Source organism: Dermacentor albipictus, chromosome 9, assembly GCF_038994185.2.
Source record: "Dermacentor albipictus isolate Rhodes 1998 colony chromosome 9, USDA_Dalb.pri_finalv2, whole genome shotgun sequence".
NCBI classification, from domain to species: Eukaryota; Metazoa; Arthropoda; class Arachnida; order Ixodida; family Ixodidae; genus Dermacentor; species Dermacentor albipictus.
In genome coordinates, this window is record NC_091829.1 from 44,775,467 (window position 1) to 44,802,969 (window position 27,503).

General features: G+C 48.0%; 1 protein-coding gene and 1 long non-coding RNA gene across 5 annotated transcripts in view; one reads left to right on the forward strand and one right to left on the reverse strand.

The window, feature by feature from the left end:
- The window catches only part of LOC139049756 (gamma-aminobutyric acid type B receptor subunit 2-like), a 389,157-nt gene that overhangs the window by 280,733 nt on the left and 80,921 nt on the right, over positions 1-27,503 (forward strand). For all 4 annotated transcript variants that reach the window (XM_070525558.1, XM_070525559.1, XM_070525557.1 and 1 more), the window contains exons 4-9: positions 6,652-6,759; positions 9,246-9,311; positions 11,141-11,332; positions 24,008-24,235; positions 25,272-25,332; positions 26,961-27,044. In XM_070525558.1, coding sequence (XP_070381659.1) covers positions 6,652-6,759; positions 9,246-9,311; positions 11,141-11,332; positions 24,008-24,235; positions 25,272-25,332; positions 26,961-27,044 — 739 coding nt within the window. The remainder of the gene's footprint in view (positions 1-6,651; positions 6,760-9,245; positions 9,312-11,140; positions 11,333-24,007; positions 24,236-25,271; positions 25,333-26,960; positions 27,045-27,503) is intronic.
- Positions 1-27,503, reverse strand: part of LOC139049758 (uncharacterized) — a 95,169-nt gene that overhangs the window by 58,603 nt on the left and 9,063 nt on the right. Inside the window, exon 2 of the long non-coding RNA XR_011508559.1 lies at positions 17,292-17,364. This is a non-coding gene — a long non-coding RNA (uncharacterized lncRNA). The remainder of the gene's footprint in view (positions 1-17,291; positions 17,365-27,503) is intronic.

Below are 27,503 nucleotides of genomic sequence, written 5' to 3' on the forward strand. Positions count from 1 at the left end.
GAAAATTTAATGAAGGTCCTGAGGTACGCGACTCAGTGCGCTGCGGGCCGCGTGTAAGGTGGATGACAATTTCTTTTTTTCTTTGACGAAGCTCCCTTTGATCTGCCTTGTTAGGGTTGGCGTCTGACACCACGTGGCGAAAGGAATTTCATCCAACCATCTTCGTCGAAATGAGGCGTGACTTCTCCTGCGATGGTTGACGTACCGCACCTCGTGCACAAAGAACTTTCTCTCACCCGATCTTCTTCCACCAGGCCTCATCGAAATGAAGCGTGACTTCCTAATTCACCATGACCATTTCGAGTGTCTACCTGTCTGCCGGAAGCCCCGCAGTGTACAGGCTTCTTTTGCGTGTGTGTGTGTGCGAGTTTAGAGAGGCCCTTTCCTCGAATCGGACCTAGAAGAGAACTTCAACGAACCCGCAAAGCGCAGAAGAGGCGGACAGGCGTCTACAATTCCAGGAGGCGGGACAACTTCTTCCTTTCAGCAGGCTCGGTATAACCAGAGGAGGTGGGGCCCTCTTTCTGTGCCGGTCACGTGACATCGACGGAAGCAAGATCCCGCCTACGATTGTAGAGAGCCTATTTAAGGGGCTCCGAAATATACTTTTAATCACTTCATGCTCTTCTCATTTTCTTTCATCTACCTTTGAATAAACCGTGCAAGTTTCGCACTAGAAATCGTCTCGCCCTTGCTTGGTCGCTATTGTCTACCGGATGCCTGCAGCCCGCCGACAACGCCACGCTGCCCAATAAGTAATGTTGCTCGAGCTTCGATAGGCAGGCACCGCTACTACTCGGGAGCAGTACGATACGCTACCCTGGAGTACGCAACAGCCTCGAGGCACCTGAAATTTTAGGTTATCACATATTCGTGAATACTTTTCTCTGCGGCGTTTTACTCAACCACCGCTGCGGATGAGTGGCCACGATTGATGGTGCTGAAAACGGGGTTTTGGTTTACTCTGGCCGCGGCGAGTGCATTCTGATGGAGACTGAATGAAAAATCACTGCTGTAACGTGTTCCAGGTGCGCGTTAGGGAAACGACTGCAGGTGAAAATTAATTCATAGCCCCGAACTACGCTGGCCTTCTTAGCCCGCGCGTTTATTTAGAACATTAGACCCGATTAATCAATCAATCAATCAACACATCAATGTGTCTTGATTATCATGCACTGCCTAAATATGAGCCAAAATTAGTTCGGCTCTCAGAAAGTGCATTTTTCTTTTACTTTTCGGGCATTCGTACTTATTCGTCTCTTGTGTTCATTGCCGACACAACGAGCTAGCGTTTAGAAGCAAAGGAAAGCAGAAAAAAACAGAGCAGCGTGTTCAACAGAGCGGCTGGAAATGTCAGCCTCTAACTGGGGCGCTGGCTTGCTATTCAGCCGAGAAATCGAAGATGACATGATTACGAGGAATGCTCTGACGCACATGCGCGCGCGCGCACAAACACATGAACACACGCACGTACACAAGCCTAGAGAGGTTGGCTCGTAGATGGTCGCGTTCACGTTCGGCCGCACACGCCGGCTAAGAGTTATTTACAGAGGCTGATTAAGAGCGACGTCACGAAGGAACGACCGAACAGGCCTTGTTCCACGTTGCCGCCCTCGCTCAGTCTCGCTCACGGTAGCAGAAGCGAGCAGTTGTTCCATGCGCTAAGCCTAACGACTAAGCCTAACTAGAACGCTTGACTACAGCCTCATAAGTTTTCGTTCGCGCTCGCGAATGACTAATTGTTAGCACGCGTGTTCTTTCCTTCCTCTCTACACGCATTCGCTTACCTTCAGCTGACGTAATTTCACGGCACCGACGTTATGACGAAGAGGAGCAGCGATTACTGGTGGTGGCAGTGCGAAAGCTTCGTCAACATCTATATAGCTGGCGGTGCGTAATATGCACTGTGCTCAGAACGATCTAAAGGCCACGAGTTCAAAGGGATGCTAAAGGGAAAAACACCGAATCTGTTTGGACTGTAGCAGTCTAAAGTGGTTTGGCGTTTGTATTTCTTTAGCATTCGTTTCCATTACATTTTAATTAATTTCGAGGTAATAAGGCGACTAACCACGCGTTTGAATTGTGGCATGCACAAGATTAAGTAACCTCTTGCCCTATGAAAAGATTGGCGCTCTAAACCTTGCCGGCCGGAGTCAACACCTTGACCTTCGTTCGACTATTATGGGAAGCGCCTTACGCTACCCCGAAACGAAAATTTCTCCTCCTTAATCTTGATAATAATCTTTCTCGAGAGCCCTCTGCTCAAAGTGCCGGCCTCTGAATAATATATGAGGGGAAAGAAGAAAGTGCTGAGACAAAAGTTTATCTTCAACCTCTAGGAATCCTGGCCCGTTTTATGCGTTCATCAGCACTCCTTTTCCTCCTTCTGGCTCGTCTAGACACATGATTTATTTCGTTCACTTTTTCCTTTAGGCGGCAGTGCCGTGCGGTGCCAAAGGGCAAAGGCACTCCTTACCCCGAACGTGTGTGTGTGCGTGTGTGTGCATGTGCGTGTGTACGTACGCCTGGTTCTTCGTTTTCTTTGTTCTTCTTTTATCTCGCTTTCTTTTAGGGGCTTCATTCCCCAGAAATCCACTTTGAAGGCGGCTAAAGCCGGTGGGATTTATACGGGAAACACGGAGCAGAAGGTCGACTGCCTTGTTAGGCCTACGCCAAACAAACGGCCGGAGTGCGGCGTTCACTGTTGGGGCTTGCTATTTGACCTTTACTTTCGTTGTTTCGCATTAGATTTGTTTATTTTTATTTTCTCCTTTTAGAAGTAGCTATTCACAATGCAGGGATTAGTTTAGCTCGTGCGGTAGTGAGAGCGCTGTGGAACGCGCGCGCGATAGTTCTCGAACGCAGCGCTGTAGCAGTTAGAACGGTGTTCTGCGGGGTTCGTTGTTGCCTCTAGGGACTCGTATTTGGAGAGGATAAAAGAGCAGGAGCTCACTTCTGTAGCAATCTAAAGTCGTCGCGGTAAACAGGCAGTCACTACCATTCAACAACCGACCAGCTGCTTTTGATTGATGCGTCCGTCCACTCACCGATAGGTTCGGCCTGGGCACTATAGGTTACACAAGGGTGAAGAAAAGGAAACGAGAAGGCTGCTGACTAGCAACTTAACTTTATGGAAGGGAAACAGACTTACATAGTGGCGCAAAAGAAATCGGGAAGGAAAAGCTCTAGAAATAAAAAAAAACGGGAGGGGGGGGGGACACGAAATTGAGCGTCTCGATTACGATCTTATCCGAGATAAGAGGAGGAATAAAGGCTGAGTCTTTCAAGTTCAGCACCAGAAGGCGCAACTTCCGCAAACAAGTACGACTCGCGCGCATTTTGTTTGTTTGTTTCTTAACTCTACGAAAGAAGGCCACTCGCTCCCTAGTGCGAATGTCCGCTTCGAAAAGCACTGCAACGGAGCACCCTAACCTACGTAGTCTAGAACCTTTTTCCGCTCACCACTCCACCTCGACTCCTGAACGTGGACGGTGGCGCCGCGCTTCGCCAGAAGTTGTCACTGCATGCGATTCAAGCACACCCCAGAAGCAATCCTTCAGAGAGTAGCGCCTACATAGGCAGAGGGGTGGCGCTCACAGCGTTGATGTCGTGCCTCAAGATTTGCTAGAGTTTCAAAGGGGACGCTCATAGCATCCATCCATTCATCCGTCCATGAAGTGGAGGAAGACCTTCGAGTCGAGGATCGCGTTCATAACACGGTAGTAAGGCTACACACTACATTTCACTAGCTATCGCGTCACCCTTTCGCTTACGGACCAAACTGCAATTTTTTTTTCTTCCTTATAACAAAAGCTGTTGCGAAACCTCACGTTTCACACGTCCTTCAATTCCTAAATTATATCCAGGAAGACTACTCCTAAGTATAGACCCGCCGCGGTTGCTCAGTGGCTATGGTGTTAGGCTGCTGAGCACGAGGTCGCGGGATCGAATCCCGGCCACGGCGGCCGCATTTCGATGGGGGCGAAATGCGAAAACACCCGTGTACTTAGATTTAGGTGCACGTTAAAGAACCCCAGGTGGTCTAAATTTCCGGAGTCCCCCACTACGGCGTGCCTCATAATCAGAAAGTGGTTTTGGCACGTAAAACCCCATATATTATTACTCCTAAGTATAATCGAGAGGCTCCAGATAGTGCCTGCAAGAGCTTTGATCTCTCGCCAGGCTTTATAGTACGCTTCTCGCGATAATTCGTTGAATAAATCACGTCATCGTTAAGCAAGATACAGCTTAAGAGGAAGCTTTAGCTCGGGTGTTCCTATATAAATATATGTAAAAGGAGAATTCGTTTTTCTAGGCAACCACTGCACCAAATTTGACGAGGTTTGCTGCATTTAAAAAAAAACTTAAAATCTAGCGACTGTTGGTTTCGAATTTTCGGTTAGGGTCGTCAATTTTTTATGAAAATTTGGCGAAAATCGCAAATTTTCAGAAAACGAAACTATCAAGTTTACAACTCCGTAACTCAGCAAGAAAAAATGATATCGCAATTCTGTGAATTGTACCTGGTAGCACATCTAAAGCGGACAAAATTGATATGTTACAAATGAACCTCAAAAAATGGGGAAATGTGTAATTACAACTATTCCAGAACCCTCGTAAACAACGTAACAAATTCATGTAAGATGTAAACTGACATAACAAATTTGTCCGCTTTGAATGGTCTAATGGATGCCGTTTACAGAATCGCGATATCTGTTCTTGATGCAGAGCTATTAGTTTGTAAACTTCGTGCTTCTATTTTTTTCAAACGTCTGAATTTTTGAACGTCCTTTTAACAAAATTCAAGCCCTAAATCAAAATTCCACTTCGAACAGTCACTAGATTTTAACTTTTTCTCTCAAATGCAACAAATTTCATTAAAATCGGTCCAGGGGTTATCTCAGAAAAACGTTTTTGCGTTTTTACATGTATTTTAATAGGCCGCGTCGGAGTTGGGCCCGAGCTAAAGCTTCCTCTTAAGACTGTCTTGGCCACGCTTGAAAATCAGGAGAGTAGGAAATCATCCGCATGTCCGGACGCTTCAGCGTTTAGGAAGAGATGTGGTTGAAACCCAATTTGTCACTTACTTTGTTACGAAGGACAACAAGGAAAACCTGGTCACACAGCGAGAAGTTATGGAAGAAAGCTCGTAATTCCATTGCCTCAGCCAAGTAGTGGTGATTAACTATCGGACACTGAAAACGTTGCTTATAAAATGATTTATTCCGAAAGCGAAGGCATTTCCGGCTTATATATATATATATATATATATATATATATATATATATATATATATAGAGAGAGAGAGAGAGAGAGAGAGAGAGACAGTGAGAGAGAGAGTTTTTTTCTATTCGACGTGCAGCAGACCCGCTTCAGGGGCCTACTGCTAAAGCACCAAAAGGAACACATTGGAGGACTAGGTGAGGAACTACACTGGGAAACTACTATGGTTCATTTTTGTTTGCTCATGTAATTAGGCCTCGCGCTTACGAAGATCGGCGTTTTCTTGCCGCTTTGCACACCGCGCCGCGTTGTGCTGGGCCCGTGCTTCTTTCGAGACGTGCTTTCCGCAGTCGACCACGTCGCTTGGCAGGCGCCGCCGATGTGGATGCTCCCGGATCCATTTCGCAACGCGCAATGAATACAAGCCAACCCGCGCGTCCTTTCATATACAAGTGGCGAGCGCTCTCCCGTGACGTCACGAACCACAAGGCGTGCCGCGCGAACTAGGCGCTCCTTCGTCTGGCCGATAGCACCTGCTGGTGTGGAGCAGAGGTAACGGCTCTAGCCCTCACTGCAAAGCTTCGTGGAGGTGACCTGTGTTCCAATCCGCCTACGGGCAAACGCATTCCGAATCTTCTTTTCAAATTTCTTAGTTTATTGTTACTGGATATGTACATATAACCACGTTTTATACCATTATGACCTTTTTCTATACTCTACATCTGTCTCATACATATTATACTTACATTTTAGCATTCCTAGTATTAAATGTACCACCCCCACCGGACACGGGGAAAACGCCCAATGAGCCGAGTAGTTCTGTCGCACCAAAAAAAAAAAAAAAAGAAACAGTGTTTCTTAAAGCGGAATACATCGCCAGGCAGACACATGGTTTAATTTTCAGGTGACGTAGGGTGTGCCAATGGCGCGTATAGGTTCGGCTGCTAAAAAGTATGACTTCGCAATTCTTCGGATGGTACTGGTGCGGAGAATTTTGTTTGCGAAGCGTTTCCAATGTTTTTTTACAGCGTGTTTGTGTGCTATTAGCAAATGTGTACATATTTTTCCACTGCCTTGTTAGTGCTTTTAAATCGCTGTTCTATGCAACTGTGTATAGCTTCACAATTATTCAGACGAACTTTGTTTTACTTGTGTACTTAGACGAAATCTTCTCCTGATGTCTCTAAGAATTTTGCATTCACCTGCATAATGAATACATGTAACGAACTTCGGACGACAACGTTCGGCTGACTGATTGATGGATTAATTAATCACCTAATTATTTAAATAAATGATCGACTCATTGATTGTGTGTTTGTTTGTTTGATTGATTGATTGATTGATTGATTGATTGATTGATTGATTGATTGATTGATTGATTCTCAACAATTTATTTCGACACGCGCGTCCCCTCCTATTCGCTTGCAGCCGCACAGCCGCCTGCTGACAGTGCTGGACTCGGCGAACATCCAGATCGACGAGGTGCAGGGCATCGGCGAAGGGGACGACATCGAGCACGAACTTGAAAAGCTCAAGGTATACGCGGGGAGCGCGTTTGCTTCATTTGCATTACTCGACGGCAAAGATCGTGGAATTGTTCTCGAACGCGTCATTTCCCTTCTACGTAAGGTCGGTGGTGCGCAAAGGGCCCGCCCGCCTTTGCTATCTGAATTCCTTTTCCCCCATTTTACTGAAAAGGGAATTAATTACTACTACGTCGCTGGTGGACAGTGGGCCGCTCTTTGCATTCCAGAAAACTATCTTGAGGTAGCCCTAACGATGCATCTTCTACCGGCGCCGTACGGGGGCTCGTTCGAAAGCACGTGAGAAGGCGACGCCTCCGAGCGCACCAGGATGAGCTTGCTAGCGCGACCGCTCCATTACGCAATTTGAACGATCGTGAAGCATCCGTTCATCTGCAATGCAGCGACGAGACGGCGGTTAAAAGAAGCGAGGAATGACGGAAGCGCGATCATATATGCGTCTGGGAAAGTAACAACAACAACGCTGCACTAAGCAGCACAGAAATGCTGTGAAGGTTCTTGCAAGTAGTAAAATAAGTGCACTTTGAGACACCCTTTCATCGAGCGAGATCCGGATGGACGCGAGACTCACCCCCTTGTTCTCAAACGATCCTCGGCTCGAAGCTCTTCCTCCACTCTCCCCAGTGGAGCGCAGTGCCATCCTTCGACTGAAAAACACGCTACGTTTCTCAAGAACTGCCGTGGAATGCAATGAAGCGCAGGGGGCAACTTCTGTCGGGGTGTGGCGCCACTATCCACTTTCTTGAGTCGAGGTGAAGTGTTGAGTGGAGGGACGTTCTAGAATAAGGACGTCGGGGTTTTATGCGGATCGCCAACGAAAACAGAAAGGAAGTGAGTGCACTTTCGGGAAGAACTGCCTGGAAACTGACTGGCCTACAATAACAACCCAAAATAGCGGGCGAGCGGGCGCGTGAGTTTAGGTATTTCAGACCACGGTCCGCGCCGAGCCACGTTTCACAACTGCCACTGCGGTGGCGGTGGCAAGATCTTGGGCGCGCCGGATTTCGACACTTTAGGAGAAACCTTTCGGGAGAAACGCTTTGGGAGAAGCTGCAGCGCTTTGGGCGTTGCAGAAATACGGCGGGAAGAGCGTGCTTCGTTGTTTGCACTTGGACGAGCGGGATCCGTGACCCTCGGTGCCGCACGCTTATGCCTTGACGTACCGCGGCACATTACCATGACGCAAAGGTCACGACAGCTAGCCTTTGAAACACGTTGACTCGAAAATACGACAGGAATAACACAGACACACGAGCATACAGGACAAAACGCGTCAAAAAATATGAACAAGTAAATAAAAAAACAATAACGCATTCGCCCGCTCCTGTATGGTTATGCGTCTGTCTGGTATTCGTGATGTACCATCGAGTCATCGCGTTCCTAAAAATTAAAATGTGACCAATTAGTCCTATTTAGCGATCAGTTGTCATGGCAATGACGCGCAATAGAAATAGATAGTTTTCTCTCCCTTCCTGGCTGCGATGTTAACCGTCACATATTGACGCTGTAAATTCAGGTAAGCATGCGCAAGTACATTACGATAAGATAACAAGACCCTACAACACACCCAACATGCCTAGCAGGAGCCGTTCGTTCGCAGACGATGTGAAATTTCATTCTGCGTTTGCTGCTGCAAATATCTGCGCTCGCCACCCGTGTATATTTTTGAGTAACTGTTGAAGGACAGAAACGTAGGCTAAGTCAGAGCCAGTTATACTTTCTAATGTATTGTTGTAAAATGAGGCAACGTTTTTTTAACTTATTCGATGCCCCTGTCCGTAGAGCTATCACTTAGAGTTCGAAGATGGCTTACAAGCTCCTGTTTTTCCCACCTGGCGCATTTACCACAGACCTGCTGTTGTCGCATATTTCATAAGTTGTTCAGCACTTTATCGCACATCACACTGACTTTTTTCATACTCCTTTTTTTATTTATTTATTTTTTACTCTAATTGCAATTTCTGTAAGACCACACACGTCAGCGAACGCACTGCAATTTCCTTCTTTCCTTCCCTCCGCTCTCTCCCTGTTATCTTTGTTTTCCCCCTTTCCCGCTCCCCCGGTGTAGGGTAGCCAACCGGACGTGATTCTGGTTAACCTCCCTACCTTCTTCTTATCTCTATCCCTCCGTTTTTTTTTACTTAAAATCACATGTGGATGCTCTGCCAGATAAGGCATTTAGTTTCACATGCCGTCGACAACGAGTTCCAGGCAATAACGTACTGGCAAAAGAAAATAACATGCTGACGTATACCCCAATTGCTTAATTACTCTAACTTTCTTCTCGAGCACATCGTAGGCTGTATCACGCGTGTTTGATAACATATATACGTAGTTCTGACATTAGGCAGTACAGCAGCTGGACAGCTGTTAACATTAATACGCAATGGTTCTCGACCAATAGATGCCGCTGCAGGAGGAAGCTTTCGCGTGACTAGCTGGCACAATATTATTGTCTGTTTTCCTGCTCTCTTCTAGGAGAAAGACGTGCGCATCATCTTGGGCAACTTTGACGAGTTCTGGGCCCGAAAGGTCTTCTGTCAGGTGAGACAAAACACGTGTAACGCGCGTAGCAGAATTGTCCCATCAAGATAAGAGCAACTCCAACGTTCTCCTAGCTCGTTCAATTAAGTCGCCTCCAATCAATTTGCTGTGCATTAACCGGTCAGCACCTGTACAGCTTTAGCAGAGCTCACCTTTAGCAGAGGTAGCTAGGGGTCACTTTCTTCAACTTCCTGCCCCACGTATCATCACGTTCATTCGTCACGAGTTCCTAGGCAAAACTGGCTAATACACTTGATTTTCTCGTCACCCCCCAGTTTGATCCCGACTTCGGTGTGAAGGCGCCACTCCACCGTCAACCACACTGTCTTCATTCTGCCAGCCGTAGCTATTTTCGATGGCCCTTAAAACGGCGCTTTGAGTGGCCTTCTACGGCTTTTTTTTCCTCGATCACGTAACCACGCGTACTCTTCATCCACCGCAGTAATTTTAAACACACTGGGCACTTTGCACTATGAGTGGAAATTCACTTTCTAAAAAATTATCCCTAGCTCCGGCAACCTGGCATTCCAGTCACGAATAGTGCCCTGTATTAGCCATGTTTTTTTAAATACTAGGATACTAGGTAAATATCTGGCTGTTGTGTATGGCTGTTTCGACATTCCACAAGCTATAATTTCATGCAGTGCCTGACACTTTCGTACTGGCTGAATTACTGCCAGTACGGCCCTTTCAGCCAGTATGAGAACTATAAATTAGTATATGCATATATTTGCATAACGTCACAGTTCAGGCTTCAGACAACCTTGTGCTTTCTTATTAAAGACCTTAAAGCTCATGTTTCATTGCAAATCTTGTGTGTGGTAATGTTCCGTCTCGTTAATATAAACACTTGATGGTTTTCCTGGTATTGAAAGAAAGCGCGTCCGATGTGAAAATATTTAGATTCATTGGGCCCAGTGACTGCTGCAGATCAACTGTACTTGCCAACTCGCTAGCTCGAAACTGTCGTAATTTCTTCATGCGTCGCAAAGTTACATAATCAGCGAAACCTATTGTGAACTTTCAACAGGGAATGCTCCGGAAATATGTTTTAGGATATCGTGCAAGAGAATTGAACCACAACGAACAATAAAAGTGAGCTGTAACTTCCTTTCTGCGCCGCTTCTTGCCAAACCACGCAAAAAAAAAGAATCGATGTACTGTTACCTTTAATTTCTACGGTGTCAGAACGATTGCAGCACCAGAGCTTCCTCATACTAATTATAATACTAAACTGTACCACATTTAAGGGGCATGCACGATGAAAATAATTTATGCTGTAGTATAAATTACCCTTCGACTTAACAACAAAAAAGGCGCCCTGTGCAATGAGGCTTCGTAAGCCACAAAAGATGCAAAAACTAAAGACCGGAGGCAACGCCACTTTGAAGTTCTCGCACTAGCTCTTTGTGGCGCCATGCATATTGATGACGCCATCTGCTGGCGCCTCCAGTCACCATTTTATCAGTAAACATGGGCTACGTTGTACACTTAACAAACGCAAGTTTCGAGAACTTTACTAAGCCACAATGGCCCGAATAAGACAAAATACGCTGAAACTCGTGGCGTCGCCCTGACGTACAAGCGCTAAGTTAAGGCACAAAATTAAAAAAAAAATGAAACTGTCTCTCATTTTCTCCTGTAGTATTCAATCTCTTGTGCGAAAATTAAATAAACTACACACTTTAAAAAGAAATCCTTACCAGTCAAACCTGACTCAGCTTTTCAGCTTAGAGTCAGCTTAGACTCAGCTTAGTCAGTCAGCTTAGACTCAGCTGAGAGTCCCTCTAAGCGCACGGGGCGGCCACCGATGATGCTATGTGACGCAGGCCTACAAGATGGGCATGTACGGCCGCAAGTACCAGTGGCTCATCGGAGCCATGTACGCCGACCGCTGGTGGGAGACTCCGCAGCCGGACGTCTCGTGCGAGCCGGCGCAGATCGTCGAAGCCGTGGAGGGTTACATCGGCACCGACCTTCTGCCGCTCAGCACCAGCGAGAACATCACCGTCTCGGGCTTGGTGAGTGGTGCCGCTTCGTCTCCGACGCCGACAGGGGAGGGGGGGGGGGGGGGGGGACACTGGCGCTGAAACGGCCCGCGCCTATCCGTGACGTCACCGGTAGTTCGGCAGTTCACAGCAGCTTCCTCGCTCGCTCTCTTTTCGCGTCTGCATCTCCTCTGCCCCAGTGCAGGGTAGCAAACCGGACGTGCATCCGGTTAACCTACCTGCATTTCCTCACACACACACACACACACACACACACACACACACACACACACACACACACACACACACACACACACACACACACACACACACACACACACGCACACGCACACGCACACGGCAAAATGGCGGCACCGGCGCCATTTTGTCGCTTCAATCTCTGCAAGCGTTTCCATTTCGCCGGCCAATAATTGACTTTCTTCAGTGCTCTAGCATTAGTAGTGTAACAGCAGAAAATAAAGTGTATGTGTGTGAAGTTTGGGAAGCCGGTCACGCGGTAGAAGGACGGGAGAGCTTAGAAGAGCGTGTGTGTGTACGTTTCACCACTGACTTTTTTTTCCTTTCTTTTTCGCGTAGTACGTGCAGCGGGAACTACGAAAGCGTAACACATTTGTTAAGTAACACATTTCTTGGTATAACGCAACACACTTACTCAACGCAGTAACACATTTGTTATGTAACACATCTGTTATGCAACACATTTGTTGTTTCTCAGCCACAAGGAACAAGTTTCCGATGAACAGCGTCACACGGAGTCGGCGGGCTTTCACGCATTGCAAGCCACTTCGGGCGTCGCGGCGCTGCTATCTGGTATCGCCAGACTTTGGCGTGGAACGAGCGTAGCACCCTAGGTCGCACGGTTCTTGAAGAGGCCGTCTAACGCCGTCTAACGCCGGCTGGCGCCGGCTGGCGCCGACGCCGGGAATCCACGGAACACTTGTTCCTTGTAGTTGGGGCTTAAACCAAGGTGCACAGTAGCTCCCAGTGCTTTCGACAAAAGCTATGCGTGCCATTTTCACTTGGGCAATAACAGCAACAACAATTACGCCACACACAAGGACAGCGAGGGACGTAATTACAAATTGTAATTAGGACAGTCATAAATAACAACATCCTCGGTAGGCCTTAACTTGAGCGAGAGTTCCTCGAGATAGCGCAACAGCCTGTTTTGCTCGCTGTGAACCTTTTCCTTGAAGGCTTGAAATCGCCGACCAGTTTTGCCCCTGCCGATCCAGACTGTCATACGGGCGAACCTGACGTGGCTACGTGACGTCACACCCCTTCCGAGGGCCGCAAAGCAGTCGAGTCGTCTTTACCCGCCTGTTTCTCGTCAGCCTCGCAATCGTGCATCCTACGCGCTCCAAGAAGTACTCGCCTTCATTGGTTCTTTCGGAAGCACTCACTCCCGTCCACCGTATTCTCCTCGCTTCTACACCTGTAGGCCCCCCCTTTTGCTGCCCTTTCGAGGGCATGGTGATCGTGACTGGTATACTGATTTGTCCTCGTGCCATCTAATCAGGGTGCAACGGCGCGAACGGAATACAAGGAGGCGGTAGAGGTGCCGAGAAAACCTTTTTGCATCCCAGAGGGACCCTCCTCCTTTTATACTTTTTTTTGTATCGCTTCGCTCCTGCGTTTCTAGCTTCGGCCCTCTCGTTTCCTTATCTGGAAAGGTCAGAGAACCAAGGTACGACTCTGAATGCGTCAGCATTAGCGTCACACGGAGCGCATTGGGGTCTAGCCAAGAGGAAATTCCTCTCAGGGAATCCGCGATGGCACACAAGGGGCCGCGTTCTTTAAAACAAGATTCCCTTAGGAGCGAGCTTTTGTTGCTGCCTCCCGAGAGAAAAAAAAAGAAGACAGGACGAAAAGAAACGGGACGTCATTCAGGGCGCCAGTATAACGTTCCGAAATCGTTCTAAATGAGACTATCTTGTCTCTCGTGCCCTGAGGCGCCGCCTTCCATCTCACGAATTTCTTTCGACATGTTCCTTTTTCTAAAACAAATACCATTCGCGATCCTGTTTCGCGCGCTTCACTGTAAGACTCTGCGGGCTTTCTTTCTTTATGTCTTTTATGTTCTCTTTGTTTATTTATTTATTTATTTTTGCGGACGGCGAGGGAACTTTTCAAATAGTTCGTCATCTGCTCGCGTAACCGACAGCTCGCCGTCCTTTCTCGTTTGCACTCGTCTTGAACAACGCTCGCTTTCTTCACACGTAGATCGTTATTTGAATATAGACAGGCTCGTTTCTTTTTCCCCGCGTTAAGGTCACGGTACTGTCTGATTCGTCAAAAACGAACGAATCCCTTCGAATTTCGACCGTTTGCAGATACCGCCAGCGCCTGTCTCCTCCGAAACACCTCCATTTGACGGCCACTTGCAGAACGGGATATAACGTGCAGTATAACAGAAGCGCGAACGAATAACTTGCTTGCCGTGTAAACAATAGCCGAACGGCTGCATTTTAGTGCAAGGCAATAACGCTCTTCCGTCGACCAACGAAAACACTGTGATGATATAGCATAACTGCGAGTCGGCCTGGTTGGAACAGATTCATCTTAAAAGATTTTGTGCGCTAACAAACAGTAACTGTGATGAACAGGAACTGTGATGATGACGCACTAAAACAGGCGTTTTACGAGCAGTCTGAATCGTCGTTTAACGCTCAACTTATTCAGCCCCGATCGGGTGCAATAATAGGCGTAACGCGCCGTTTCAATCAAGACCAGTAACCAACTTAAGAAAGAATGGCGTTTCGGCTACATAATGAAACTCCGAAGTGCAACGGCGGACGCTCTTCAATTACCCATTGCATGTATGCCGCAGGCACTATTCATTTGATGGTCCAAATGCTATTCAGCTAATCGCTACACGAAATTTAATACCGGCGAACCAAGTGGTCACCTGTTGCACGGAAGCAGGAGCAAGGTTTGAAACACGTGGCCTGGTCACGGAGATTGGGTGTTGCAAGAGCAGTTTAAAATTCATTACCCGAGAGATTTCTTTCTTGAAAGAAGTAATCGCACTGCCATTTATACAACGTTGTGCCCTCATTTGGACAACGGTACGGTTGACCTTCTTGTTCGTTATTTCTCTCGTTCTCCATTTTGCTTGTCTCTCCTTAAACTTGGTTTGCGCTAGATGTGCCGGTGGGGTTGTGCTCGCTCTTTGGAAATCCTCCAGAATGGGTATGTCGAGGCTATTGTATGTCCCTACGCGACACAAACAGTACATAATCACTAAATGTCGCTTGATACCTGTCGTACTTTTCTGTGCATACGCCTGTCATCACTATACTTCCCTCAACAACCGTAATATATCTTCTCGTCTCGGTAACATATCACTGTATTTAAGTCTCACTCTGTGCATCCACCTGATTTAGAGTTCGCGTTTCGGCATAGTGAGTGAGCGATGTAACGCGTAAACATAAAAACGGCATTACATTCAGAGTTGTGAGATTTGCAGCGAAGAAAAATAGACATTTCATCAGATTACACGCTAGAGATGATTAAAATAAACGAAATTGAATGCACCGCCATTTTTTTGTTGTTATGATATAAGGAGATGTTGGCGCGCAATTTAAGGCGCCGGCTACTCCTTATCTCTTGGGTGGTTCCGTCATACATCATTCAGGGTTCACGGTTACATATCAAATAATCTTTTCACACAAGCACCAGGACTTATAACGCAACGTTTCCACAGGAAGACTATGACGTAAGGAACACATGGTACATACAATATACATGGCAAACGTCTCCACACTTATGTAGTCGAAAGTCTCAAAAGTAATTAGTTGGGAAGTATGTAATTAACCACTTTACTAAAGCTTCGCTTCACAGAGATTCCAACATGTGCGTTGGTCCTGCATATTTATTGCACTCACGATTCTATCGCGCGTACGTGACACGAGGCACGTCCCATCGTCACCGGAATACTACAAGATGTAATTGACGTTGATTATTAGCTTCCTCGGTGCCCTACAGAGCTTCGTCTCAGCTATCTCTCCTCGAAAAGCAGCTTAGTCATCAATACGTATACATTTCTCTATTTCAAGTTAGGCCTCTTCAACCTTTCGAAGTTAAGGAAACACTTGCAATTTGAGCAGCGGGTCTCTCACACGAAGAAATGTTTTCGTGGTTCTGGGGGGTCTTTTATTGTCTTACGCCATGAATACCGCCTAGACGCGAAGTTTTCTAAGGCCCCATGCAGTGGTCTCGAAATTCTCGGCTCGCTCGAACAAGACGCCTAATCGTTACCGCTTCGCGTTACCTACAAAATTAACAGTCTGGCGGCAGCGAAATTCGGCGCGAAAACACAACCGGGAAGGTGACCTCGGCAATCGCGTATCGTGGCGCGAGGACGGGTGAACATCTATCTTTTCTCTACACTATACGTCGTAGATGCGAGTATAATGGGAAAGCGGAGCCCGACCACCGCTGCCATTAGCGCTTTGCGAAAGATTGCGCTCGCATTAGGCGGCGGTACTGTCGCGTTCGGGGTATAAATGGGAATCGGGCTATACGGTGCTCGGGCGTGCGATAGATTGCTCCAAGGAGTCACTATACGTCGATAACGGGCGGCAGTGCAATCGACGGCTGAAGAACGGCGGCGTATACGCGGAGACGCGTCTGCGTGAATAGTTGTGTGCAGCAGGGTGGACGCCCGTAGATGGACTCGTATCCGTAATTCCAGAACGGTGGCAGGCAGACAGTGAGAACGAACAAAGAAGGAGCAGGCATTCTAAAACGGGCCGCGGTAAGAGACTCTCGTTCAATGTTCACAGAACTTTGGTATTTTACGAACCGTAAAGTGATAGTCGAATCCTGCGTACAGAGGAAGCTCCACCGATAATTTCTGATTAAGAATGGGGGAAAAAATGTGTTCGATAACGTACGCACTGTTGCCGAAAATCCAGACACCCATGTTGTAACCCTGTCCTACATTCAGTTATGTCGACGGTCCGAAACTTTGACAGATGACGCAACGCACAGCAAAGATCCAACAGAGTCACGCGTTCATTTTTGTGGATCGCCCGCGAAATCGATTGATCACGGGACGAGCCATCTTTCGCTCGCGCAAAACCGTTTTTGTTACACAGCCGCAACCATTAGGATGTTCACAATAACGAACTGTCGTGCTATCACGAGCAAGACTCTAGAAGCCATGCCTCCCACGAAAAGAAACGTATTTCGGTGGCAAGCCATAGCGCCGCAGAGTTTAAAAAAAAGCGCAGTCTAAATTTCTTTATCTATCTCTGCTTTACTTATTTCTATGTGCATGATCTTGTTCCGTGTTCACTTCGCGCTACAAGCCAAGATCATGTTACCGTACCAACTCGCCCAACTGTCTATCCTTTTGCATTACATTTCTATGTGCACTTGGCAGTGCTCGAAGTTCTCGACTACTTTTCTAGGTCTCGACAATGTCGACCTACTAAGCTTACTACGGGAGCAAAGTCCTCGTCACACATCTCCGCAGCGTGTGAAAGGTGCACTCTAAAAACTGTTTGCACCCTTTGGGGTGTATCTTTCTCCCACAACGACAATCGTCATCTGCCTTGCTTGCGTTTCCTTTCTTGAAAACTCGGCGCTCGCTACTTTCCTGTCGAGAATGCGGCGTCACACTGATAACGCGCATGCCGTTCGTGACTGGGAAGTACCGGGCTCGCAGCGTTAAAGAAAGGAAACGCGGGCAAGACAGATGACGATTATTGTTGTGGGACAAATATACACCCCAAAGGGTGCAACTGTTTTTAGAGTGTGCACCGCCAATGAAGCGACAAAACGTACATTTTGTGAAAACTACGTCGGTCAGTGGCACTAGGCTTGAATAAGCCGGGCACATTGAACATCTTACGGCCGCAAATGGCGGGCAATTGGTCGCGCCTCTATGTCCTCTAAAATAAAATATCGGGGCCGACTGACATCGACGTGTGTCGCTAATGCAGGCGACATGCCTTGTACTCACGCGATCGGCTTTAGGTCCTCTAGACAAATGTGACAGGCATTTCACTCCCCGACGATGCATACGCCGGCGCCATCTGCAAATAACATGGACGTGTACATTAGTTTGCACAAAATATTTTTGATGAAAGCACACTTAAAGTGCAGTGCAATAAGCGAGCATACAGGTCGCCTACTCGATCAGAAAACACTTCAATAACACTCATGTGCTGACAGCTCAATTTAAAACGGGCACATGCAGAATAATTGGTCGCCACTTTCACCTGCTATAGTTATACTGGCTTGACCACAAAATGAGGTGTTTTTCTCAAGAGTCGACGATCCTGTCGAATCTGGCCACAACAACCTGCCTAAAGATGCGCATTTTTAACAGTACAAGATGGTCGTAACAGCCACGCTGTGAACAGTAGCGCGCTAATGCAAGCTATATAAGAATACATACATTCGGACATTCGAAGATCCGCGCAACAACCGCACAGTTACCTGCAGTGCCGATACATCTCACGAGAGGGACGCCTGTAGTCCGTAGAAAATAAAGCGTCCGGAACTGAAAGGCAGCAGTTCTGTAGAAAACTTTTTTTTATTTTGGGGGCAAAAGAAGTGCGGGCGCCTCGGAAGGAAACAAAAACACAACAAAGAAGCTCGCGGAAGGAAAGCCAATGGTTGCACTATCAAGAATTCGTGCGCATCGCGTTTCTTCTCGCGATGGTGACGCCGGCACTTCAACTGCGATTTGCAAAGTAGGGGCAAACACGCCATATTGAATTCTCGATTCACACCCGGCACCGCCACCGGCGGCTTCTCGCCTCTATTATAGTAAGATCATACTTTTCGAAGCTCGTGTTGCCGCCAACGTGACGTCTAGCTGTATTATAAAGTGAATACTTGCCGAAGCAGTAAAGCTTCGGCAATATCTTTTTTCTCCTCGCCTTTTTATTTATTTTTTCTTCTTTCGTGCGTCTGTGCTTTGCACCATTCCTCGACTCTCAAACCACGTGATCCGTTTCTCGCTTTTCGTGTTTGCGTAGTCATCATTTTTCGAAGTTATGGGCGTCAGTATTCCATCAAGGCAGCAGAAGGGTGCCGCCTGGCCAAGCGTCTAACTTATTTCGGGGATATCTTAAGTGCCACATCCAAGCATATTTGCGCAGCCGTTCCTACACTCGTGATGGTCACTGACGCTGAGCGGACGCTATAAGTGGGCGCGCGCACGAGCGATTGAAGGGCGAAGCGGGTCGGAAACGCTGCTCAAAGAACGCCGCGGTGTGCTGCTGCGCTGCGTAGAAACGCGACTTTCGGAGACTGCGCCACACAACGCCGGCGATAGCAAAAAACTTGCAAGTTGTTTTTTATTCATGAAGTGCCTGCTGGGATTTATCGCTAACGGCCAACGCCGCCGACACCGACGACACCGGCTTTTCTGCGACACGAGCTCCTTAACGCTGTCGCGTTAAAACTCGGTGGTGCGCCGTGAAGTATATGAACAGTAGGCCTCTGCGTCAGCTCCGTGCCGTAGCTGAGCGCGGTAACTCGTGCAAGTAAAAACACGCACTGTTCGCGCGAAACTATAGCGCTGATTTTCTTTTAAAAGTAAGAAGCGATCGTTCTGTAGATGTTTGAGAAGTCAGGTTTTGACACCGCCGATTGTAAATAAAGTGCAGTCCCCCCCCCCCCCCTCGCTCCGCCCAATAATAAAGGAAGAGAGAAAGGTGGTAATGATGACCCTTCATTGTGAGCAGACGAAACGTGGTAAATCGCCAAGGGGTCCTTCGACAGCGAGTGACACATTTATGACACGGTAGGCTCATTTAAGGCTACACATGTCACTGGCATAATTTTCGCGCCATGACATGAACAGAAATTTGTAATTTCTTAGTGCGCAAATTAATGTTGCACCCGATATGTCGCTTATGAATGTAATCTCAATCACAGCTGTAGTTCATTCTGAGACGTCGGTGTGTATAAACAAACCTACCTAAACTTTGCAGTCATGCGAAGGCGACGTGGTCTTTTACAGCATCGAAAAGGCTGGAGAATTGATTTATTTATTTATTTATTTATTTATTGAACATACCTTACAGGCCCCTTTACAGGGCATTGAGTAAGGGGGGTAATAAAGAAAGTACAAAGTATTTGTCGGTCTACAACGTACGGCTCAGATTGATTGATTGATTTCAACGTCGCCTACGTCTTGCCTATAGGAACGCCGTATGGGAGGTCAACGGAATTAAATACCCACCACCGACTGTTCCTTGAATGCAGATTCACTCGATGGCTTGAGCCTGACGTAGCTCAAATGTGTCAAATCCCGTTTTGCATAAGTTCCGGCACAGACCCGCTGTTCGTGGCACAGTTCCGCGCCACCGGTACGAATCTGCGATTCGGCCTTGGACACTTCGCTGCCCTGGCGCTTTCTTTTTTTATTTCGCGTACCGCCTGCATCAAAATTCGCCTTCCTGACGGGAGGATGAAACCACACGCTTGACAGTGGCGCGCGGCAACCGCTGAGCCGTCGCATTTCACATTCTGCACGTGCATCCTTGGCACGCGGGCCTATATACAGAAACCGGCCGTTCTGCTCGTGCAATATATCGATCGCCCACGAACGGAACGATGGACTGCACGCTCTTCAATGGATGGCAGAATGACAGAGTCATCTTTTTTTTCTCTGGATGAGGGCACTCCACGCGCCCCTTTTCCCTAACGCATCGGTGATGCACGGTCGCAGGCTCGGCGATAGTGCACGGATTTACGCGCGCGCGGCTAGAATTATGGACCGATCTGTGCGGGGCCGTCGGCGCGAACGCGTGCCTGACGGCGCCTCTCCCCCCCCCTCTCCCCGCTACCCTCCTCTTCATAGCATCACCCGCTTCGGCGGCGAGGGCAAAGAAAAGGGGCGGCGTTATGCAAACAGCGAGCGACGGCTGCCGAGACGGACGACGACAGCTGCATCCAAGTGCCGCGATTATCGTCACCACCGCCGTCGCTATGCGCTACCATTCGTATATGGGCCACGCGTGAGCATTGCAGCGAGATGGGGGGTGGAAGTGGGCGAGAGTAAGAGAGTGAGAAGGAATGGGTAGAGAGGGGGGGGGGGGCGGGCTCTCGGATCCTGCTGCATAGGCCTCGGCGACGTTGCGAGCGAGCTCTGTCGCGTTCTAACCCCTGCTTTCCTCTCAGCTTGCGCTGTCCCTTTTTTTTGAGCACTTAGGGAGAGGCGCGCGCCGTTTGTTCTAAGGGCTGATTTCTGCTTTTAAGGAGGGAGGGAGGGGGAGGGCCTGAGAGGGCGATGGCTCCCGCTGGTCGACGGTGCACCCAATATATTTCCGTGTATGGCGATGCGTTTTTTGGCGCAACCTCGTACGCGCGCCCGAGCACGTCGACTTTGCGAGCTGCGTTTCGGACGACGCCAACTAAAGCGGGCCGCTGCTGGCGGCCTCGAGTGTATGATTTGCGTAGCTTTACTCCGTTCTACCGCTGAGCATCGTAGCAATCGCGCACCGCTCCGCGTTGGCGCGCTTAAGCGCGAGCGAAGCGGCAACGAGCGCGCACCGTTGCGTCAGCGAGCTCTGGGGCGCCACCCGAATGCTTCGGGTGAGAACCCAGATGGAAACAGCAAACGTCACAAGAGTTGCCGCTATGTGTTACAAACCCCGCCACGTTTATCGCTGTTCACTGCGTAAGAGAATGCAGCAAATAACGAAAGCCAACGCATAGTAACGTTGTTTTACTCCCTACTTATTTTGTATCAAGCGAAACTTGGTTTCAGCTTTGCGCTTGCTTTGACGTCGCCACCTCTATGCTCATGCAACACCACCTAGATAGCGCAAGGCCTGTTTACTACGATCCATGACGTCACGCTACCTGGCCCCAAATTCCCATTGACAAGGCTGGCGTGATGAAAGCGGTGACGTCAAAATTACTGTTGCCTACTCGGGAGCGTCCCCATTGGATACTATGGCAGTCGGGCCAGGTAGCATGAAGTCATGGATCGGAGTGAAAAGGCCTTGTGCTATCTAGGTGGTGTTGGCTCATGGCAATGCGTCCGCGGCAATGCGACCCACGCGTACGACGAGCTTAGGTAGCCTAGCAAACGCAATGCGCCTCTTTCATCGCACGACCTTGTTGGTGAAACCCACCGCGCGCCATTTAGCTGTGGCCGCGACGAGCGAATGTTCGAGCAGCGGCTAGAACTGCAGCGAAACACCATGTTTCTTGGCCGCGTTCTGCGTGGAAGTGAGTGGCTTGTGTTCCTGGTAGCGCGTTCAATGCCATTCGTGTATTTTCTTTGTTGGAACTAAACTTGAGACTAAACTGAACGTGCATTTTAACTTGCATCCAGGACTTTACTGCTCTATACGCAAGCGGTTTTTTTCGCGAAGTAACTATCCCCACACCTTCAATTAGAGCCGAGCTCCACTCGCGGCCCATGGTCGAAGCAAGGATTGGCGAACTGAAGGAGCACGAAAAGCACTCGTTCGAACAATGACGAAACGACGAATCCGGAGCGACTGACGTCACGGAAGGGAAACAGAGGCGGGACGCCGACCCGGACGCACCAGAAATCGCGCCGAAACAGAAACTTCCAATCTTGGAAGCTTAACGAACGTTTGCCTTTCCCGAGAGCCTGCTGTGCTCTTTCGGCCTCCGGCTTATACTCCACCGCGTCTATTTCGGGCCCTCCCATCCCATTGGCTTTGCAAGCTTCAAACATTAATTCCGTAATGGCTACACGGCACCGCAAAAGCCAGGCCGTTTCTCCCTGCGAGGAAAATAGACAACAGCGATCCTGATTGCAGACCCGAGATTTATCTGGGCGAGCCAAATGCGATTGCAAGCGCAACTGCACTTCTTCAGGTCGCAGTTTGCAGAACAGCAAAAAAGAAAAAGAAAGAAACGGGACGAGAAAGAAAAAATTGTGCGCTTCGCCTTCGCCCCGAAAGAGGTCGTCTGGAGTTCCTTTGCGTCCTTATTTCTCTACCCGCCCCACCTCTTGTTTTTACTACCTTGTGTATTCCTTTATGAGCTCCTGCTGCGCAACGCAGCCTTTTTCCTTTTCCGCTGCGAATGCGGCTCCCTTGTAATGGGGCTCCGCGAACTTCACTACAAAGCCAGGAACATCTCTTTTACACGTGTGCGCCCTAGCTGAGATACCGGCATGCACACCCGCTATATATACGTGCCCTGTGGTGCCCTATAGTAACAGTGCCGCTTTCGCGTGCAGTAATATCGTTTAGTACCGTCACTGCCTCAGTACAATCAGTGCTTGCGCTTATCGCTGTTAGTGCGCTCGGCGCTTCGAATGCGCTTACGCAATCCGGCAGTTCCGTCGGGGAAAAGAGATGCTGTCTATTATGCGGAGAGCTCGAGATATTTGCCTACCTGCCCATCTGGTGGCCTCGCACGCTGCTGAATATGTCACACGAGCGAATGTTAAAGAAGGGGCCTACGCCCCCAAGACTATTTCGATATAACGGGAATTTCGATATATTCGACATTTTTTGTTTGTCGTTCTTGAAGAGCGGCACATACCCAAGGGCCAAGGTCGAGAGAGAGAGAGAGAAATAAACTTTATTTATAGACCAGCAGGCTTCTTGAGCCCAAGGTTGGGTGACCTCCTCAGTCACTTAGTTTTACGAGGCACTGCTGACAATCCCTTTACGTGTCGTTAAAGAGCTAGTGTTCGTAGAAATTCTTCCATTAGGGTGGTCTCATGTTTGAGCTTGGCGCCGAGCGAACACTGGTGTGGCTTTATGCTGACACTCGCTCTTTTCTAAAAGCTTTAGCGCACTTAGGTTGGGATCACGTGGATGTCAGGCCCAGCTTGCCCATCGAAACGTATAACTTGATAGGCGAGCATGGTGGCAAGCCTATATTTTCGCTGAAATTGGTTCTCTCAGCACTGAAGGCATTGGGGAAAGTGCACGGCCAATGTGCGCTGTAAAACAAGTTGTAAAGGGCGAACATTTTTGTTTGTCTTGTTGATCTTCCTAAAGCTTACCGTCAGCTTGAGTGGCACACAGTTGCCATTGTCCCACAGGTTCTATTTCTGTGTCGACAAAAAAAAAGTCGACATGAAATTTCCCCTCAGACTACGAAGTCCGGCATATTCCTTCCTGCCCATCATACTTTCGGTCGGGATGAGTGTAGTTGGGTTTTGAATGTTCCATCAGTAAAGCATGAAGTCGATTGGTCCCGCTCCAAGGAACCATTTCTGTGCCCTGCGATGGCTCGTATGATGAATTTGATATGACGATTAGCGGACACGATCACAGTGGTAGGGTAGATGAAGACAAACACGAACTGCACAGGATGGGAAAGGCCCTGTGCTTCAGTGCTAACAGTGTTCATTCAGTTCATTGCTTCAGTGCTAACAGCGTTAACGTCGACATTCGTCCTTGAAATGGGTTCTGCCGGAATATCCTTACGAAAACATCTGCATTTTCGCAGTTAGCACTGCTGGTGACAAACGAAACGGAGTGACTAACTTACTTGCTCGTCAATCCTGTTCACCTCTCTGCCTTCCATCTTTTGTTCTGCCCTTCCCTCATCAATACCTAAGTGCGTTTTTTGCGTTTTCGCAGACGCCTTCCCTCCTCTCTCTCTGTCATCTTTGTTTTCCCCTTTCCAACTCCACCGGTGTAGTGTAGCCAACCGGACGTTATTCTTGTTAACCTTCTGTTAACCTTCTGCTTTTCCCTTCCCCCCACCCCCTCGCAGACGCCGACGGAGTACGAGGCGGAGTACAACCTGATGCGCTTCAACGAGTACTCGCGCTTCCACGGCTACGCGTACGACGGCATCTGGGCGCTGGCGCTCTCCATACACGCGGTCATCGTGCGGCTGCGAGCCAACGACACGCGCATTTCAGAGTTCGACTACCGCAAGCAGTGGTGGGGACGCCTCTTCAAGGAGGCGCTCAACGAGACCAACTTCATCGGCGTCACGGTGCGTTGTCACTGGGCAGCTCCTTCTGCTTTCGTAGAATGCCGTGAGCGATGGAGTTATGAGATTACTTGAAACAGAACTGAGAGCATCTCAACTACTCAACCGAGATAGCGAGCGAGTTGTCTAAATGAGCGAGAGCGAGTGAGTGAAAAACCGAGCAACTGAGTGGTTGAGTTACGAGTGAGCATATCAGTGGTTTAGTGCATGAATGACTGAGTTGACAAGCTCGCGATGGAGGTCACTTAGGCTCCGTTTCAGACATCAGGTGCAACGCTGTGGAAGCTACGCAAGAGGTTCGGTGACGAAAATGTATCACTCCGCGCGTTCCGTCCATGCCTCGCTGCACGCTCGCGCGAGCGTGCACGTGAGGCTGCCGCGGCGGGCTGCCAATAAAAAACCCGAAAAGAAACGCAATCAAAAACAAATTGACCTAGAACAACGCATTAGATAACCGTATACGACAGTTTGTTTGTTTCGAAGTATTAAAACGTTTTCTCATTCAATACTGAGCGTCTTTACAGAACAGTTTCGTACAATTACGATCAAGAACACCAAACTATTTCCCAGTGGGCGCGTAGCCACAGCAAGAAGTCTCTCTAGCCTCCACAGCGTTGCACCTGATGTATGAAACGGAGTATAGACTCGCGAAATAGGTGAGTTAAAGTGATCGACCGAGTAAACAAGAGTGCAAGTGACTTGTGCTGCCAATGAGAAAAATGTTTAGTGACTGAGCCAGTTAATAAAAGTGAACGAACATGCGAATAAGCAGCCCAATGAGCAAAAGGGTAAGCTATCAAGCAAGCTGCCAAGGATTTGAGGGAGATAGAACGGGCGAGTAAATAAGTAGACGCGGGTGAACTTTAAAGAAATAGAACTATTGAGCAAATGAACGAGAGTGGAAAAGTTAGCAAGCGAGTTACTGAGTAAACAAGTGAGCGAGAATGTGTCAATGCGAGACATTGAGCGGTTGAGTGAACAAACCTATATACGTAGGTGAGACAGCGAGTGATTAATGTCACATGATTGTCTGCCGCAGGGTCCTGTGCGCTTCTTTCGTAACGAACGCAAGGGCCAGGTCCTCTTGAAGCAGTTTCAGAGTGAGTTTTTATTATTTATTCCTGCCCTCCTCTCTTGCTGATCTTTCTTTAGAGCCCGACTCCACTCGCATTACACGTTTATCACAAAGCGCATGCGCCTGCTGGTTCTCTAGACTCGTAGTACAGACCGTAAGTAATCCATGAAGTAGAGGTCATCTTAAGGAGAGCACTGCCATTGATATCAGGGTCCTTATAAATCTATTCACTGCGCAAATAACAACGCCTAGAAGCTAAATTATGAGGTCTGCTGCGAAGTGATTTTGTAAGCCCGGAAAAAACGCCTTTGTCGACCGTTTCTTGTTTCTAGGTCAATCTGGAACGACCCGGCGTGCCACTGATGATTAAATTATACGGCAGTTTAGAAGACAAGAGAGGCCGCGCTCTCTATGCTAGTGCCTCGACTGTCATGCTGGATAGCCGGTTTCCTCAAACAGCTTTGCTTTTCTTTTAATTTTTTTTTGCACATATACCTCTTTTTCTGCCCCTGCACAACGGCTTTCGCCCTCACGACCTCTTCAGTCCCTTTCTTGCCGCGATTTTATCGGCTGCGATGAAATCGTACTTTGTGGAACAGTCCAGACTCAAGTGCGAGTCCAGTCACCATTCTTTTTTATTATTATCATTCCAATGGGTCACATTCAGCTGGTCCTTTCGAAGAGCTCTGATGGTCGTTTAAAAACAAAACAAAGAAATCGACTTATGCGAACAAAGGATTTTATTAGCATTATACCGGCTTTGTTAAGACGGCAGGACTGTGCTAGTGTAGATAGAGTTTTAGATTATCCGGGATCTTCTTACCGTTTACGCACTGGGGAGTGAATGGAGTGGTGGATGTCAGTAAAATAAAATTTCGATGATTTTACTGTAGCAAAGCTGGTCGCGATCCCTCGCGACGCTTTATATACGTGCATATATATTGTGCCGCGAGAGTGATCACGTCAAAGAAAAAATCGTACTTTACACCAGCAGTTGGGTAAAATATGGTAGGCCACTGCGGTATTGGCTTTGTGTGCAATCCAGAGATGAAGAAATCTCCTTTTTTTTCCCTTGCTCTCAACACGCGAACCTAGTCCTTACCCCCTCCCCCCCCCCGAATTCGTAAAGTTTACCTGCCATCTGTCGCCCTTAGTGCAATATTTTTATCCAACTAATCACACTAAATTTCCTCTTCTTAAATAAACGGCTTTTGTGCAGCGAGTGACTTACGCGTTGGCACTAGTGGGCAATAAGCAGATTTGAGTTTGTCGTCCCTCGTTATTAATTGTGGAGAACTTTAGTAGAATATGGCAGGTCGCTGGGCAGTGTCATATTTGTGTGCTTTCTGGTTGAACTGCTCCAGAAGATGTCGTATAGGTGTTGTGCTACACCTCTCCTGTAACCCGGTCCGGTATTCCGTTCACAGAGGATAAGCTAATTGCGATGAAGCTCGGCTACTTTGTTGAACGACCTTCGAAGCTTCGTAGGAGTGCTCGAAAACAACCTGTCGAATGTGCCCTCAGTCAATGGCTATTCGTCGCTCTATGCGAGAGTATGTTTTCTGTGACCGTCATATCTCACTGCTTCGGTTCTCACGCAATGAAAGTGTTGTATGTGGTCGAAATAGTTAACCTGCATGGAATGCCTTGCAGAAAATCAAGAGGTGAAGATTGGCGAGTACGACTGTCTCACAGAGACCCTGGATTTAAGCAAGGGTTTTTCCATCATCTGGCGAGGTAAGACATTAGTCCATAGCAGGTGCGCACGCACGCTTTAACTTCCCACAACAAGAACATTGCATTGTCATGCCAGGATAGCAATGCCACAGATAAACCAAAGCAAGCAAGCTTTCGATTTCTTTAGTTCTTCCGCAACTCCCCTTACATTTCTATTTGAATATCTTGTTCATTTTCCCCCGCTTTTTTATTGTATATCTCTGTCTGCGTAAACTATGTTTCTCAACTTCCTTAAAGCCTCATATTACGCGCAACGAAAAATAACACAAAGCGCTTTTTTTTGACCCAACAGTGCTCACTTATCGTTAATATGCGTGCACGTGCATGATTTTTATAATATGAGCCGGTAGAGAAAAATGCTTCAAAAATTGCTCTGATCTTTATATAACAATAATGTAAAATTTCAAGTGGTCTAGCGACGGCAATAATGTTCTGAATTTTCTCCGGAGTGAGAGGAAC